Source organism: Dreissena polymorpha, chromosome 6 (genome assembly GCF_020536995.1).
Source record: "Dreissena polymorpha isolate Duluth1 chromosome 6, UMN_Dpol_1.0, whole genome shotgun sequence".
Classification (NCBI taxonomy): Eukaryota; Metazoa; Mollusca; class Bivalvia; order Myida; family Dreissenidae; genus Dreissena; species Dreissena polymorpha.
In genome coordinates this window covers 36,738,424-36,754,146 of record NC_068360.1, presented here as the reverse complement: position 1 = coordinate 36,754,146, position 15,723 = coordinate 36,738,424, and the positions used below count along the sequence as shown (strand labels likewise).

The window sequence follows — 15,723 nt, the reverse complement described above, 5'->3', positions numbered from 1 at the left end:
TATTCAAAATATGAAAGCAATCTGTCAAGCGACACAGGAAATATTTGGGGTAGTACGCAAACTTTAACATAGATTTATCAATAATATGCATATTCTAAGTATAAAAGGGGCCATAATTCTGTCAAAATGCTTTATTCAGTTGTCTGCTCTTATTTATAGGTTGGGGTCATGTTGTTAAACAAGTATGCAAAATATGAAAGCAATATGTCAAGGGACACAGGAAATATTTGGGGTAGTACGCAAACTTTAACATAGATTTATCAATAATATGCATATTATTAGTATAAAAGGGGCAATAATTCTGTCAAAATGCTTGATACAGTTGTCTGCTCTAGATTGGGTTGGGGTCATGATGGTAAACAAGTATGCAAAATATGAAAGCAATGTCAAGGGACAATGAAAATAATTGGGGTAGTACGCAAACTTTAACATATGCATGCTCACGGAAACGCCAATGGAAACGCCAACGCCGACGCCGGGTGAGTAGGATAGCTCCACTATATATTTTTCATATATAATAGTCGAGCTAAAAACAGTCATGCTTAATACGTCAGTGTGTAGTTTAATATGTTTTCTTGAACATAACAAAAAAAGACCGTTAATGTTTTAACAAAATACTGGCGAGACTAAGCTCTATGTAGTAATCAGAATCATGTACACAGTTTCTCATATCGGCTCTTGTGATTGGTTGCTAAGGTTTGTTACTATGCACATGTTCTTTTGTTTATATATAGTTTTCCTAATGGGATAACGAAACTCTTGTTTGTGTTTCTCATAAATTATTTATATTTGTTTTCAAAAATAAGCGGCCTATACAACATTTTATAAACCTACTAATAAACTAAACACAAACTAACACAATTATGTGAAAAAATAATAATAAAGGCTTGAAATAAACATTACAAACTTTCTAACAAAAACCTGAAATCATGAGAAAGATCGTTGTAATAGTCATTAATAAACAGCAAATACATCAAAACTTCTAAAAATGGAAAAACATTTACTGTCCAGCTCTTCTGAAAGGTTTTTTGTCAAAGACACGATACACTGAGGAGGGCCGACAATATGAGAATAAGGGATATAATTAACAGATAAACAGTCATTCATGCAGTTCCGGTCATCCTTTCGCATTTTCGCGCTAAATTCAACAATTGCATAAGACATATTTCTCTTTTTTAAGTGGGATGAAAGATAATTCTTTTATCGACAATTTAAGTCCTGTTTAAATGAAATCATGCAAGCAAGTGTAAGTATGTTAATCACGCATTTAAAAAACGCATGCAACGTATCCAATTCCGATCCTAGTCAATCAATTTCGACACTCATATATAAAAATAGATGTGTATAGCTGTGCGCAATCAGGGATCATCTCAAAGAGTTTTTTGACTGTCACTTTTGACAGATTGTGTACAGAGAAGAGACAAAGATATACAGTCATAGTTACACAATGTGGGCTGCAAATAAAAACATGATAAAGTTATTGTGTTACAGTTTTATTTCTAACAAGTAAACTGCCTGTTGACATTACACTTTCAATGCTGGGTATTTTTTATTTGGTCTAGTCCATAGACACAATAATCCAAATATCAAAATTCAGCATTGAAAGGTTTAAACAAATAAATATATATATATACACAGATAAATTTAGTTAAAAGAATCAAAGAACCAGCATGTTCATCATATTATCACATATTTGGTAGGAAAATAAAGTTTGGGTGTACATATTATGCACACAAAAGCAGTACCTGTGCAAAAGAATAACATGGTGCAAAAAGAGATCATAATATGAAATAAAGTAAATAGTAAATAGTTTGCTCGAAACATCAGTGCCTCGGCATATAATAAAATGGTTCAAATACACTGAACTCCTTACAACCTAACACCAACTTGCATCATTAAGCAGATGACTTTCCATAAGCCTTGTGACAAAAGAGATATTAATTACTCGATACAATGCGTTTTAATCTCTTCGAATATCATAAAAGAGCTAACTGAATATCATAAATTAGCTAACTCGCACACACTGGATAATAAGAAACATGCAAGAGACAATTCTTGAAGCCTTGTTGTCATTATTTCCTCCTCTTTTTTGCTAAATACAGGTTGTGGACCACATCTGCTGTCCAGAGCTTCTCCACCAGACAGACGACGTCTAAGAAAAAAACAGAAACAGAACTGTTCTTAGAAGCTTGTCTGATGGAGGTTTTCTTTTACCTCTATGCCTATCAAAAAGCTTGTCCCACTGTAAGACATTTCCCTGTGGAAATATTTCCTGTGCCATATATTTCTGAAATTTAGAGAAATGTAGAGATGACGCTTTGGTCAAAATCTAAACGAGAGCTATCACTCAATGTGAATAATACCACCATACAGTACCTTGCCACAGCAAAATTGTAACCAGTCAGATAGGTTGGCCGTTTTGAATTTCAACCTTAAGCAACAATGGCTACCAGTTCAGTTTGAAGTGAATTCATAAAAAAACTGACGGGCAAATGAGTATGGTATTGCATATAAGTATAAAATTTCATTCCACTCTGTTGAAAGGCCACCGAGATAAATCAAATTCAACTTGTGTCTACAAGACCGACAGACAGACCAACCGACCCATGCTAATCAAATAGAGCCCCAGGGCTAGTCTTGTAGCACAATGTAATCATGTGACCTAAAACCACATTACTATATTTAGTGTAATTACAGTTCATGTTTTAATAACATTGTATATTTTTAGATTTTGTTAAAGGCAGACTATTACCATTGATATCTTGTATGTTCATTCAGTATTGCATGAGAATAACATACATTTAAATCCATAGTTAAGATATGTATGTAACTGTAGTCTGGTTTTATAAAGTTCACATCTAGAATACAGACAGCAATTGAAATGGAAGTTAAAGAATAATTATTACTAGTATGTGTATCCTTATGAGATGCACAATATAAGTGAACATATTTTCACTGTATAATTATTTAATTGATGTAAGGAATTAATAACCCACTTAACAGATTTTGCGACTTGACAGCCAGACTACATTGAGGTGATCTTCTTTCGCTCTGCTTTCCCATGAATGGCTATTTTAATTGCAAATATAAATGATATACCAAGGATTTAACCAAATATTTCATGAATAAAACAATCCGACAATTTATTTAAAGTCATTTTCTAACTTTATCTTGGTAATAATTTTTAGTTGGGATATATTCTGCAAATATTTTCTGAGACAGCATACTGTATGATACATTACAGTACAGGTATAATCAAAAGAAGTATATTATTGAGATCCATGTCTCATTTTAATAAACATAACGTCAGGTTTGGATGCAAAGGAATGAGTTCACAGTACAGATATCTTGAAATGATACCAGTTTGTCTTGGTCAGTTCATTTATTTACATTAAAAATGGGGGAAAATATTATGAATATATTTAATTTAAATATATGCTGTGCATGTAAACAAAGTTTAATGACCAAAAATAGGCAGTGCACAGCAGAATAAATATGTAAAACATGCATGAAATACGCATGTTGAAGTTACAGTACCGTGTATACGGCCCCTGAGTTATGTGTCACGTGATACCGGAATTGATCACCTAGTGACCTTTACAAAATGGCGTTTCCCTTCTTTAAATGAAAGTGGAAAGTCATATTGATGACTGTAAGCAGGGCCCTTGCTACACTTTGGGGGATTGGGGCCTGGGCCCTTAGAGGGGGGAATTTTGCGTCGTTTTGGGCGAAAAGGGGAATTTTAGAAGGTCTTATCACCAACCATTCAACACTTAAAATTGCTGTATTTTAATGTAATTTACATAAATATACATGTAATCAAAGGTTCATAGCACGATACCAGCTGGCAAGGCCATCCTTAAACAAGATGTGTTTGTGAAACACAATGTCCCCCTATATGATGTTTGACCTCGTAGGATGACTTTGACCTTGTGAAGGATGACCTTGACCTTTCACCACTCAAAATGTGCAGCTCCATGAGATACACATGCATGCCAAATATCAAGTTGCTATCTTCAATATTGCAAAAGTATTCATAAAATAAGCGATTTGGGCTACATATATTTGACCTCTGACCTTGAAGGATGACCTTGACCTTGACCTTTCACCACTCAAAATGTGAAGCTCCATGAGATGCACATGCATGCCAAATATCAAGTTGCTATCTTCAATATTGCAAAAGTATTTATAAAATAAGCGATTTGGGCCACATATATTTGACCTCTGACCTTAAAGGATGACCTTGACCTTTCACCACTCAAAATGTGCAGCTCCATGAGATACACATGCATGCCAAATATCAAGTTGCTATCTTCAATATTGCAAAAGTATTCATAAAATGAGCGATTTTATCCACATATATTTGACCTTTGACCTTGAAGGATGACCTTGACCTTGACCTTTCACCACTCAAAATGTGCAGCTTCATGAGATACACATGCATGCCAAATATGAAGTTGCTATTTTCAATATAGCAAAAATTATTGCAAACTGTTTAAGTTGGCGCAAACAGACAGACCAACAGACAGACCAACAGACCAACAGACAGGGCAAAAACAATATGTCCCCCACTATAGTCCAACCCATGTAAATTTGGGTGGGTAGGTAGGGATTCTATTTTTTTTTAGTATTTTTTTTTCTGAAATTGAACTCCGACATATACCAAACTGAAAGGTAATTATCAAATAAAGCTCCAAGTCTCTGCCTCATGAAACGAAATTGGTAAATATTTTTCTGAACTGTCCGTATCACCGCACGTGTATTCGTTAGTCTATTTTTTGTATAAAGAACATCAAAAATATAATATAATCCAGGGCCCTCAATCTGTCAAGTCCACGGCCGAAATTCAGCCGCATTCCCCCCCCTGAAAAGTATACATTTTTCCCCTTTTTGGGGGAAAAATTCCCCCTAAAAAAAAATAAAAAAAAAAATTAGAGAGTAAGTAAAAAATCCCCCCCAAAAGGGAAACGCCGCGAAAATTCCCCCTGCTATGGGTAGCGACCCGCTTCCCCTAAAATGGATTGACGGCCCTGTAATCGACAAAAAAAATACTTCATCCGAAAACTAGAGTCTGAAAAATTGTACGCATTTTGCACATGAAAATGTGCATATCGTTTGACTACAGAAAATGAAAACAAGTAACCTAGCAAATACATAATTAATATACTATTTGGTTGACATATTACTTTACAATAGCATAGTTTGTGAGTAAAAAACAACAAAGTAATTATAACATTTTAATTTCAATCAAGAACAGAAAGGTGTAACATCTTCAACATGTAACTAATTATTTAATTATCATCCTTTAATTCAGATCGATAGACGGTAGAAAGTTGTAAAGTGATCAGCTTAAAAATAATTTATTGAGTGTTACGCTTATTTTTATTTGCTTATTTTTTATACGACTTTTGCCATCGGCCATTATATTGCAGGCAGACGACAATTTCAACTGTGTATTCCATTATCTGCACATGAATTACCCAATATTACCCCATAGCGAACTCAATGTTGATTGGCCAGCTACCATATGCGCTTCAAAACGTTCATGGAAACAAAGAGAAACAAGAGCACCGCCTTGCGGGTGCAGACCGCTCATCTATTTTCTTTTTAAAGGTGAAGGGACTCTCATTTTCAATCACAAAGGAGGGAGGGGTGGAGTGAAGAGGGGTGCATTGTGTGGGGGTGTGGACATTTATTACATTATGTTCAAAAAATGCAAAAAAAAGGGAAAAAAAAATCGGGGGGTGGGGGGGGTGGTGGGGTGGTGGGGGGGGGTGGGGGTGGGGATTCTTGGGTGCGATGGTTGGAGGGTATTTCAAACATAAAATAATAAAAATAAATATTTGTGTTTTTTAACAGTTTCAAAAAAAAATTGGGGGGGGGGGGGTGAGGTGGGGGGTATAGTGTGAGGGTGTGGTGGTAATTTGTGAGATGATCTTAAAAAAAAAAAAAAAAAAAAAAAATTAGGGGGGGAGATTCGGGTGGGGGGGTGGGGGGGAGGGGGGTGGGGGGGGGGGGGGGGTTCTTGGGTGCGATGGTTTGACGGTATTTCAAACATAAAATAATCAAAATAAATTGTTTTGTTTTTTAACCGTTTAAAAAAAAAAATTTGGGGAGGGGGTGGGGTGGGGGGGGGGGTATAGTGTGAGAGTGTGGTGGTTATTTGTGAGATGATCTTAAAAAAAAAAAAAAAAAAAATGGGGGGGGGGGATTCGGGGTGGGGAGGGGGGAGGAAGGGGGGGGGGGCACGGGCGATGGTTTGGGTGGAGTCTATTGTGGTATGTCAGGTAAGAGTAGTTTTGTCAAAGTATCAATCAAATCTAATCATAAATAAAGAAGTTATGGCAATTTTAGCAAAATTTAATAATTTGACCTTGAGAGTCAAGGTCATTCAAAGGTCAAGGTAAAATTCAACTTGCCAGGTACAGTAACCTCATGATAGCATGAAAGTATTTGAAGTTTGAAAGCAATAGCCTTGATACTTAAGTAAAGTGGATCGAAACACAAAATTTAACCATATATTCAAAATTACTAAGTCAAAAAAGGGCCATAATTCCGTAAAAATGACATCCAGAGTTATGCAACTTGTCCATTTACTGTACCCTTATGACAGTTTGCGAGTGTTCCAAGTATGAAAGCAATATCTATGATACTTTAGGGGTAAAGTGGACCAAAACAAAAAACTTAACCGAACTTTCAATTTTCTAAGTATAAAGGGCCCATAATTCCGTCCAAATGCCAGTCAGAGTTACATAACTTTGCCTGCACAGTCCCCTTACGATAGTTAATAAGTGTTGCAAGTATGAAAGCAATAGCTTTGATACTGTAGGAATAAAGTGGACTTAAACACAAAACATAACCAAATTTTCAATTTTCTAAGTATAAAAAGGTCACATAATTCTGTCAAAATGCCAGTCAGAGTTACATTACTTTGCCTGCACAGTCCCCTTATGATAGTTAGTAAGTGTTTCAAGTATGAAAGCAATAGCTTTGATACTATAGGAATAAAGTGGACTTAAACACAAGACATAACCAAATTTTCAATTTTCTAAGTATAAAAAGGGCACATAATTCTGTCAAAATGCCAGTCAGAGTTACATTACTTTGCCTGCACAGTCCCCTTATGATAGTTAGTAAGTGTTTCAAGTATGAAAGCAATAGCTTTGATACTTAAGGAATAAAATTGACCTAAACACAAAACTTAACCAAAATTTTCAATTTTCTAAGTATAAAAAGGGCACATAATTCAGTCAAAATGCACGCCAGAGTTATCTAACTTTGCCTGCCCAGTCCCCTCATGATAGTAAGTAAGTGTACCAAGTTTGAATGCAATAGCATTGATACTTTCTGAGAAAAGTGGACCTAAACGCAAAACTTAACCGGAGACCAACGTCGACGCCGACGCCGACGCCAAGGTGATGACAATAGCTCATAATTTTTTTTCAAAAAATAGATGAGCTAAAAAATGGTTTAAAAAAAACAATCCGGAATAAAATGGCAGATGTTTTCAATGAAATTTAACGAGATTTTAGCATATTCCCAAATTATATTTTTCTTGAGCCAAATTTGCTATATTTTCGCAAATGGCGAACGACAGCGCGAGCCCTGTAATAGTGAGCATTTATTCTTATAATAACACGTTTGCAATGCTCGTGCTGTCGTTCACCATTTGAGCCATCTGCGCCATTTGCAAAAATATTGAGAATTTGGCTCAAGAAAAATATAACTCTAGTAAAATTTCGTTGAAAACATCCGCCATTTTAATCCGGACTGGTTTTATATATTTGTCTCTTTGTTTCAATGAAAGTGTTCGTAATTCCAACAATTAACAACAAGGGACAAAATTGTCACAAAACCAGGTTTTCATTGTGAAAAAAAATCTGATAAAGGGAGACAACTCAAACTGAACTTTTAAAATGAACAAACAAAATTAACCCCCTTTGTAAGTTTGTTTGAAAATTAATCTATTTTTAGTCGTGGCAACCTTGACATTGGAGATATTGACGTGATTCTTTCATGCGACGCACCGTCCCATGATGGTGAACAAATGTGCCAAATGATTTTAAAATCTGACAATGAACGACATAGTTATGGCTCGGACAAGCTCATTTATGGCCATTTTTGACCTTTGAACTCAAAGTGTGACCTTGACCTTGGAGATATCGACGTAATTATTTCGCGCGACACACCGTCCAATGATGGTGAACAAATGTGCCAAATGATTTTAAAATCTGACAATGAACGACATAGTTATGGCCCGGACAAGCTTGTTCCGCCCGCCCGCCAGCCAGCCCGCCCGCATTCGCCAATCTAATAACCAGTTTTTTCCTTCAGAAAACCTGGTTAAAAACCAGTCTGTACCCGATTAGACATCGCTTGACCTGACCTTATTTTATTGAAGTGCGCATGGTAGCTAGCCAATCAAAATTGAGCTCGCTTTCACATTACATGACGTTGTTGAATGAAACATGAGAAAGGGTGGAGCAATTGGATAATATTGGGTTATTTATGCGCAGATGTTGTATAATTTGAGTACACATTTTATATCGCAGTCTGCCTTCAAAATAGCAGCCGGTCGCTAGCGATAAACAAATGAAACAAAAACTTGACAATACCCCTCAATAAATATTTCTAAGCTGACCACTTTATCTTTCTTCCGAATATTTACCGATCTGAATTAAAGAGTGATAATTAAATAATTAGTTATATGGTGATAATATTACACATCTCTGCCGATTGCCGAATGAAATTGAATGGTGATAATTAATCAATTTGTTTTTTACTCCCAAACTATCCTGAACGACAGCAGCGTATTTTAATTAAAGGGATACAAGAAAAACAGGAGCGGTTTAATTGTATTTAAAGTCAAATTAATCGCATATGCATATGTCAAATAAATAGGCGACTCAAATAAATACCGGTACGCATATTTGTTCATTGCTATTCTAGATATCCTTGAAAGAGCATTCAATTAAATGACGCAAATAACCGGAAAGGATAAAAAGCGGAAAGGCAAAATTTAGCGCAAAGATTTTTCGGCGAGCAAAAAAAATTTTTTTGGAAAGTGACAAAAAAAATTCAGTTGGGCCAATTTTAGTGGGTCGGTTGGGTTATGCCAAACAAAAGAATTTTAAGGATGGCCCAACATAGGTATAAAAGTAAAAAAAAAAAAAAAAAATTATTTTTTTTGGGAGGGGGGAATTTTTAGTTTAAATAGGGGAAAAAAGTATACTTTTTTAAGGGGGGAATGGGGCCGAATTTCGGCCCCAAAAACGGCCAAACGAGGGCCCTGGTAAGACATACAATATACATTATTTCACTAAATAACACCAACCTTTTAGTATTTTGAACCACAGAACAACACAATAATTACATCCAACTTTAAATTAAAAAAAACGTGAACGGAAATCGCTCGTTCTGAAACCTCGTTATGGAACTATAAGCGCTTGATGACCAAGAATTTAACCAATGTTTGCAAACATGCATTTGTTTGACGAAACAATCATAACTTAACATGACACTACAGAAAAAAATATTTTTTCTGAACGTACTCTATCCTTACCAGCCTTACAATTAACAAAAATGCCGAACTGGATGAAATCTGGAACTGCATGAATGACTGTATAACTTAAAATATGGCAAAATTATAAATATATCTTTCTAATTTAATTGTCTATTGCCCAACTGCCAATTCTTTTGGACAGTTTCAATTATTATTGCACATGAGACAACACAAGTCAAGTCAATATGTTGTTTGAGACAACGTTCAGATCCTCGAGAATTCTCCACTTTTCAATAGACCATAATGCCGTTGTAGACTGATGACTTCCGGTTTCAACGTTATTCGGATATTCCGTTACTGCCGTTGTAAAAGCAAATTGTCAATCCATTGTTTTAGGTAAGAAAATCAGTAATCATTAAAAATAATATTGGAAATAATCGTTGGATGTGTTTGATAACTATTTTTAATATGTATAATATTGATTTTGTTGTGTTGTTAACTGTATGAATAACTTTTTTGAATACACAATAATCAATGTTTATGGTGGGTCGGGTAAAGTATATTAATGCTGTTTTATTGAAAAATAGAACTGTGTGGAGAATTTAACCACTATAACCACTATAGCAATAAGGCTGTTAAACAATACATTAATACGTATTTGATGATTTTTTTATTACATTTAACATTCTTGGTTATAATATATTTTATGGTAAACAACAGTTGACAAATAGCTACTGGAAATAAAATGTAATTATTGTCACTGTGCAGCTTAACAAGTTATTTCTATTTACTTAAGGACACTTGTGTAATAAAATTATAATACCAAATATTAAAATTCATTTGACTAAACTATTATACTTAATTTTATTTATATAATATATTGTCTATTTTAAGATATCGGATGCCACATGGACCATGGAGGTGTGCAAACTACTATTCAACATATCAGACAGACATTCTCTTGCGCACCACAACAAAGAACAGCAAATTTACATTTACTTCGAATAGATGCGTAGCCTAGAAAACATCTTTTGCTGGACATAAATTTATATGATGTGATATGTAAGCTTAGATTTACTGTGCCTTTATAGCAAGATTTGCAAATTCAAAAATTGAAAAATTAAACTTACATTGTGAATATTGCTGCTCTTCTTTATGAAGTTGATACTAAATTACTATTGTATTTAACATGTGAAATTTGTGTGCTTACTATTATGTAATATTATTATTTATGTAGTGTTCATTTTGATATAGTAAAGAAACCCATGTGAGCATGTTATTGGAAACTAAAGAAACTTAAAAGACCACAAAAACAAGCGTCGTTGGGTTTATATTTTATTCTCCGCCATAGGAGGAGGGATATAGAATTGGCGTTGTCTGTCCATCTGTATGTCACAAACTTTTCAATGAGGAGAATTGTAGTGCACAAAAACCATAACCCTACACTTTCTTAAATCAGAGTTATTGCCCAATGTTATTTGTTTATGATGTCTCTATCTCAGATACTATAGAAGATTTCTACATGAAACCCCATGTTTTGTTAGGATTCTACCATACATAAAGGAATTTGCACCCATCCCTATACACAATTTTTATTTCGTGTGATACAAATTCAAAAACAATTCTTGTTTGTTATGAAACCACTGTTGTATTAACATGCATAATCAGATTGCATATGTATCTCAACAATAACAGTAATAACAAAGAAGCAAAAAACATAAATACATGTTTACACTTATGTTAATACATACACTATGTTTTGATTATGCAAAAATAAATATAAAATGGTTTGTTTATATAGTTCTTGGAGATAAAAAGCTTTCCATTAACACCAGAGTCCCTGTCTGTCACTGCGGCTGTAATATTTGACTGGCTGCATAATGACACCTTCCGTGATGTTTGATGGTGTCCATGTACTTCTTACACAGCTTCAAACCTTATAGTCAGTAACAAATCTTTCGACTTATCCTTTTCAAGTCTGAAAACAACAGAAGAATAGCACATTTTAACTGGAGTGCTTTTACTTTCTTTGTTGTTTATTTATACAAAAAACAAATATGTGTACAAATAACAAAGCAAAAATATGATTTATTATATTTAGAAATTGACAATAAGTAAATAAGTGAATATGAATTAAATATAATATTTTAACAAACAATATGTCTGTTTAAAAAGAAAATAGATAAAACTTCTACAGGTTGGTATATTTATACTTATACTTATGTTCAGTCTGGGACATATACAACATATGCCCCTGGTTCAGTTAAAAATAAATTATTTTGAACAATGCACGCTTAATTCAGTATTCCAACATGTAGTATTTGGTTAATTTTATACATTATCAGTATAGAGGTATACGTTCTAGAATCTTATAATAAGGTGTTCAGATTAATTGCTGGATTTAGTTTAAGTCTACACTTGCCTTGGACATTTATAACTTTCAGGCATACAAAAAGTCTTGGTTAGCAGGACCATCATGCTACATGTATTTGTCCATGACAATTAGGCATATTTGAAGGATTCCAAAATAGAATCTGAATCAAATCATTTGTGAATCAATTGTTGTCCTAAAATTTTAAACGAATAATGAAAATGTTTTGTTTCACCCCCACCCACTACTGTACCACTAAAAAATCAAAAGCGGCTGAAAAACCATCGAAAGACAATTACTTGAGCGCATATACACACAATTCAATATAATTTACGTAACATATTCTTCATTATCTGACAAAAAAGACATTTTGATACATACTGTACAGCGTTCGACACAAACGGAAGTCCCGGAGTCCGAGACTCCTTAAAAGGAGACTCGGACTCCTTGTTTTTGCGTCATGGGAGTCTGCCGGACTCCTTTAAAATTTTTGAATTTAAAAAAAAATCAGTTGATTTCCTTATTTGTTTGGCAAGATCAGAATGTCCGAATTTTTGTGGATCCGAAAAATGTGCCACAAATCATTCTGCTTGAACACATGGACAAAAACAAAAGAATTGAAAATTATTTATTTTGGTTCCCTGTCACTGTCCGTGCGTGTTGTAATAGAGGAACATGCAAACTATGAAAGGATCGTGGCCGTTCTTTTTCACTGATATTTTTGCTGTAGAAAATTAGCTTCGCCAAACAGTTTTTTGTTACTATTAAAATCAACACAATACCTGATTTTTTTTCGGCGTAGCTGTTTAACGTGACTTTTGACCTTAGGTGACCTTTAGGTTACATTCATAAAAATGCCCGCGGCTACCCACGAATGAATACACTTCATTTAGTCTGATTTGAGAACACCGCCAGAACATTGGAAACATGGCCGCGTCTTTCTAACACTTGTTTTACTACGTGTTCAGTATGAAACAATTTTATTTCTTATGAAAAGGCATGAAAGATAGAACAGTTTCACACTCAACTCTTCACATCAATACCATTTGTGCGTAGATTCTACACCTTTGTCAGTTCACGGTTCGTGTGTGTTAATGTCAGAGTTTATATACAGGTCATCGCTGCGTCTTCACGACTACCTTATGTGCTGACCGGAGTTCGCGGATGTTAAATGAACATATCCAGTGATATAATTATGGTATGACAATAATAGATTCTTAATGTGTTTTCAACAATACCATGATGAATATTATTTTTAATTAATTTAACAAGAATTATTCCACCATATTGACTAATGTATTAAGCATGAGCGCGACGATTCTCGATACTGTTAATACTCAAATCAAATAGCAATGCCCGACAAACCACTAAAACAGGTTTGTTTGAAGAATGCGCGTATAAATATTTAAAATATGTACGGATACTTCGCGTATGGGCGGTTGATTCGTATGTTTTAATGTCACTTCCATTATTCTTTTGTTTTGTATCTATAGGTTTATAACCAGCAATATGTAATAATGTAAAATAAGCCACAAAAACTGAGCATAACATCCCGTACTGCCTGTTATGCAGCTAAGAACTGCACAGAAAAAGACATTCGCTATCCTTGATCTCATTCGTTTAACTCTTTACCTTTCATAAACTCCAACCACAATCAACGCCGCATATCTTTTTTAAAGATATTTCTTGTTACACATTGTATGTTTTATGGCCCCAAGGTACTGAAGATGGGACCGGCTGTGAATCATTTGAGCGTGAATGCCCCGTGTCACTATCGATTGATGATTTCAGTGGTTTATTGCAGTTTGTAGGCATTGTCATACCAACCACACTAATCAGTTCCTACCATGTACACCTCCACGATAATATATCGTGGCAAGTTACTTAAGAGACTGATGATGGCAACAGGGTGTAATCCTCGTGGATATGGTGCTTTGCATGCAAAATATTGTCTAAACATGTTTTCATAGTGTAAAAACCTAATGCTGAAATTACAATAAAAAAAGAATTATGTTGCGTTCCCAGATTTCCACGTTCTTGGAAATATTACAAGGAATATATATAAAGCAATGAGAAATATAGGGCTGTAACACCCTTACGATGTGATTAAGTAACTACGACACTAACAAAACAGAAGGCTCCGATAATGTTTTTTAACCTGAATATCGAGGTTATACAAGCAATCATAATGAATAATAGAAATTAGTATATGTTGAAATCTTACAATGATAAAGTAAATTATTAACTTAAATATCACTGGAATGTGTTAAATATTTTGCAATTTGATATAACAAATATTAAACAGCAATCACTTACAACTTTGATCTTAAAACAAACATACCATAAAAATTTAACATTTCATGGATTGACATTTTTTAATAGCAAAATATGATATAAAACAAGTGTCTTAATTGTTGGACTCCTTGAAATCTGTCCGGACTCTTAAATTTCAACAGTTAGGAGTCCTTGGACTCCTCACTCAGATTAGTAAGTGTCAAACACTGCTGTATTCACCGAAGTTGATTATTTTCGTTATTGCGCAAGAAGAATCAATGTTTACGTTCAACTGGAAGTCATCAGTTGGTTATGCCGAAATGAATTATGGGTTACTGGAATATAGCGAATGCGGGTCTTCAGGCGTCTGTTATTGACTTATTCACTAAAGACCAAATTGCAGTTTCAATGTTACTTTTCATATAAATTGGATTTCTGTGATACCATACTTTATTTAAGGACAAATGATTGTAATATATTACACCAACAAACAGTTCATTTATCTTGTGACGTATTTAAAACTCACTCAAACATAAATTCCTAATCACTAAATCAGATAATTTGGCTACTTTCGTTTTGACGCCAATTCAGTGTGCACTTCCACTGTCCAGAAACATTTGTTTTGCTTTCGGCTTGTAAACGTTAATCCCGCATAAACTAAAACATCTATTAAAAACAAACAAACAGCGTAAAATACGAAAAAATATAACGTTATATCAAGTAACAACAAACCTAAATTACCATCCATTGCTGTTTCGTCGAAGTTGAAAAATATCGGGTTAGAACGGCCCAAGTCCAAGTGGGTTTTGACGTAACGGTTTAAATATTTGTTGTGATTTCGGGATTTAGAAGAGGGTAACCTTTAGCGATGTGATTAGCAGTTGGGAAATATTGTTGCACATAAATCGCAATAAACCGCAAATCTCTTTCTGCTGGGATTCGACGAGACAAGACGTCTTTTAAACACATTTTAAACTAACATTATTTGAGGGAGCATTTGACTCTGTTCATGTTCAAAGTTATAAGTCAATAGTTTACAGTTATAACACACTAAGTTACTAGCAATTTCCAAGGAGCAGAAGTAAAGAGACACTTTATTAGCGACGAGGATAAACAATAACAAAAACAAATATCAAAGAAGAAATTCGTTTAATTTTAAGTTAATGACATACTTTCGTCGAATTCCGGGAGACGTGGCTGTTGTATTCAGCCGGTAAACATACTTCGCAACATGTTAGAGTGCGGGTGTCCATGGTTTCATTGCTCAGTATTCTTGTTGTTTGTTATGGAGGGTTTTTTTTGTCCGATAATTGGACATAATCCGTTGGTCGCAAGCAGCATCTGATAGAGGCCGAAGACACCAACATCTCAACAGAAAAAGTTTGCAATGTTTGTTTGGGGTAAACAGTATAGATTGCACCATTTAATGAGGGGTGGGGGTGGGGTGAGGCGATTGGTTTGGACAACATTTGTGTCACGGTTAACTGACGGGCGAGGGTGTGAAATTTGCACAGGTCACGAGTCAGTGTGATTTCTAGTTTTTGGGCGGGTCATTACCTTAACACATAAAGTAGGA

General features: G+C 34.7%; 1 protein-coding gene across 7 annotated transcripts in view; it reads right to left on the bottom strand.

Moving 5' to 3' along the window:
- The window catches only part of LOC127835025 (uncharacterized), a 75,010-nt gene extending 60,093 nt beyond the window's left edge, over window positions 1–14,917 (bottom strand). For 5 of the 7 annotated variants that reach the window (XM_052361210.1, XM_052361209.1, XM_052361212.1 and 2 more), the window contains exon 1: window positions 14,880–14,897. In XM_052361210.1, the coding sequence (XP_052217170.1) occupies window positions 14,880–14,895 (16 nt within the window). In that variant the 5' untranslated portion in view covers window positions 14,896–14,897. Of the gene's footprint in view, window positions 1–14,879 lie in introns of all 7 variants that reach the window. The other 2 variants (XM_052361207.1, XM_052361208.1) reach the window with 2 other exon arrangements.
- Window positions 14,918–15,723: the final 806 nt, after the last annotated feature.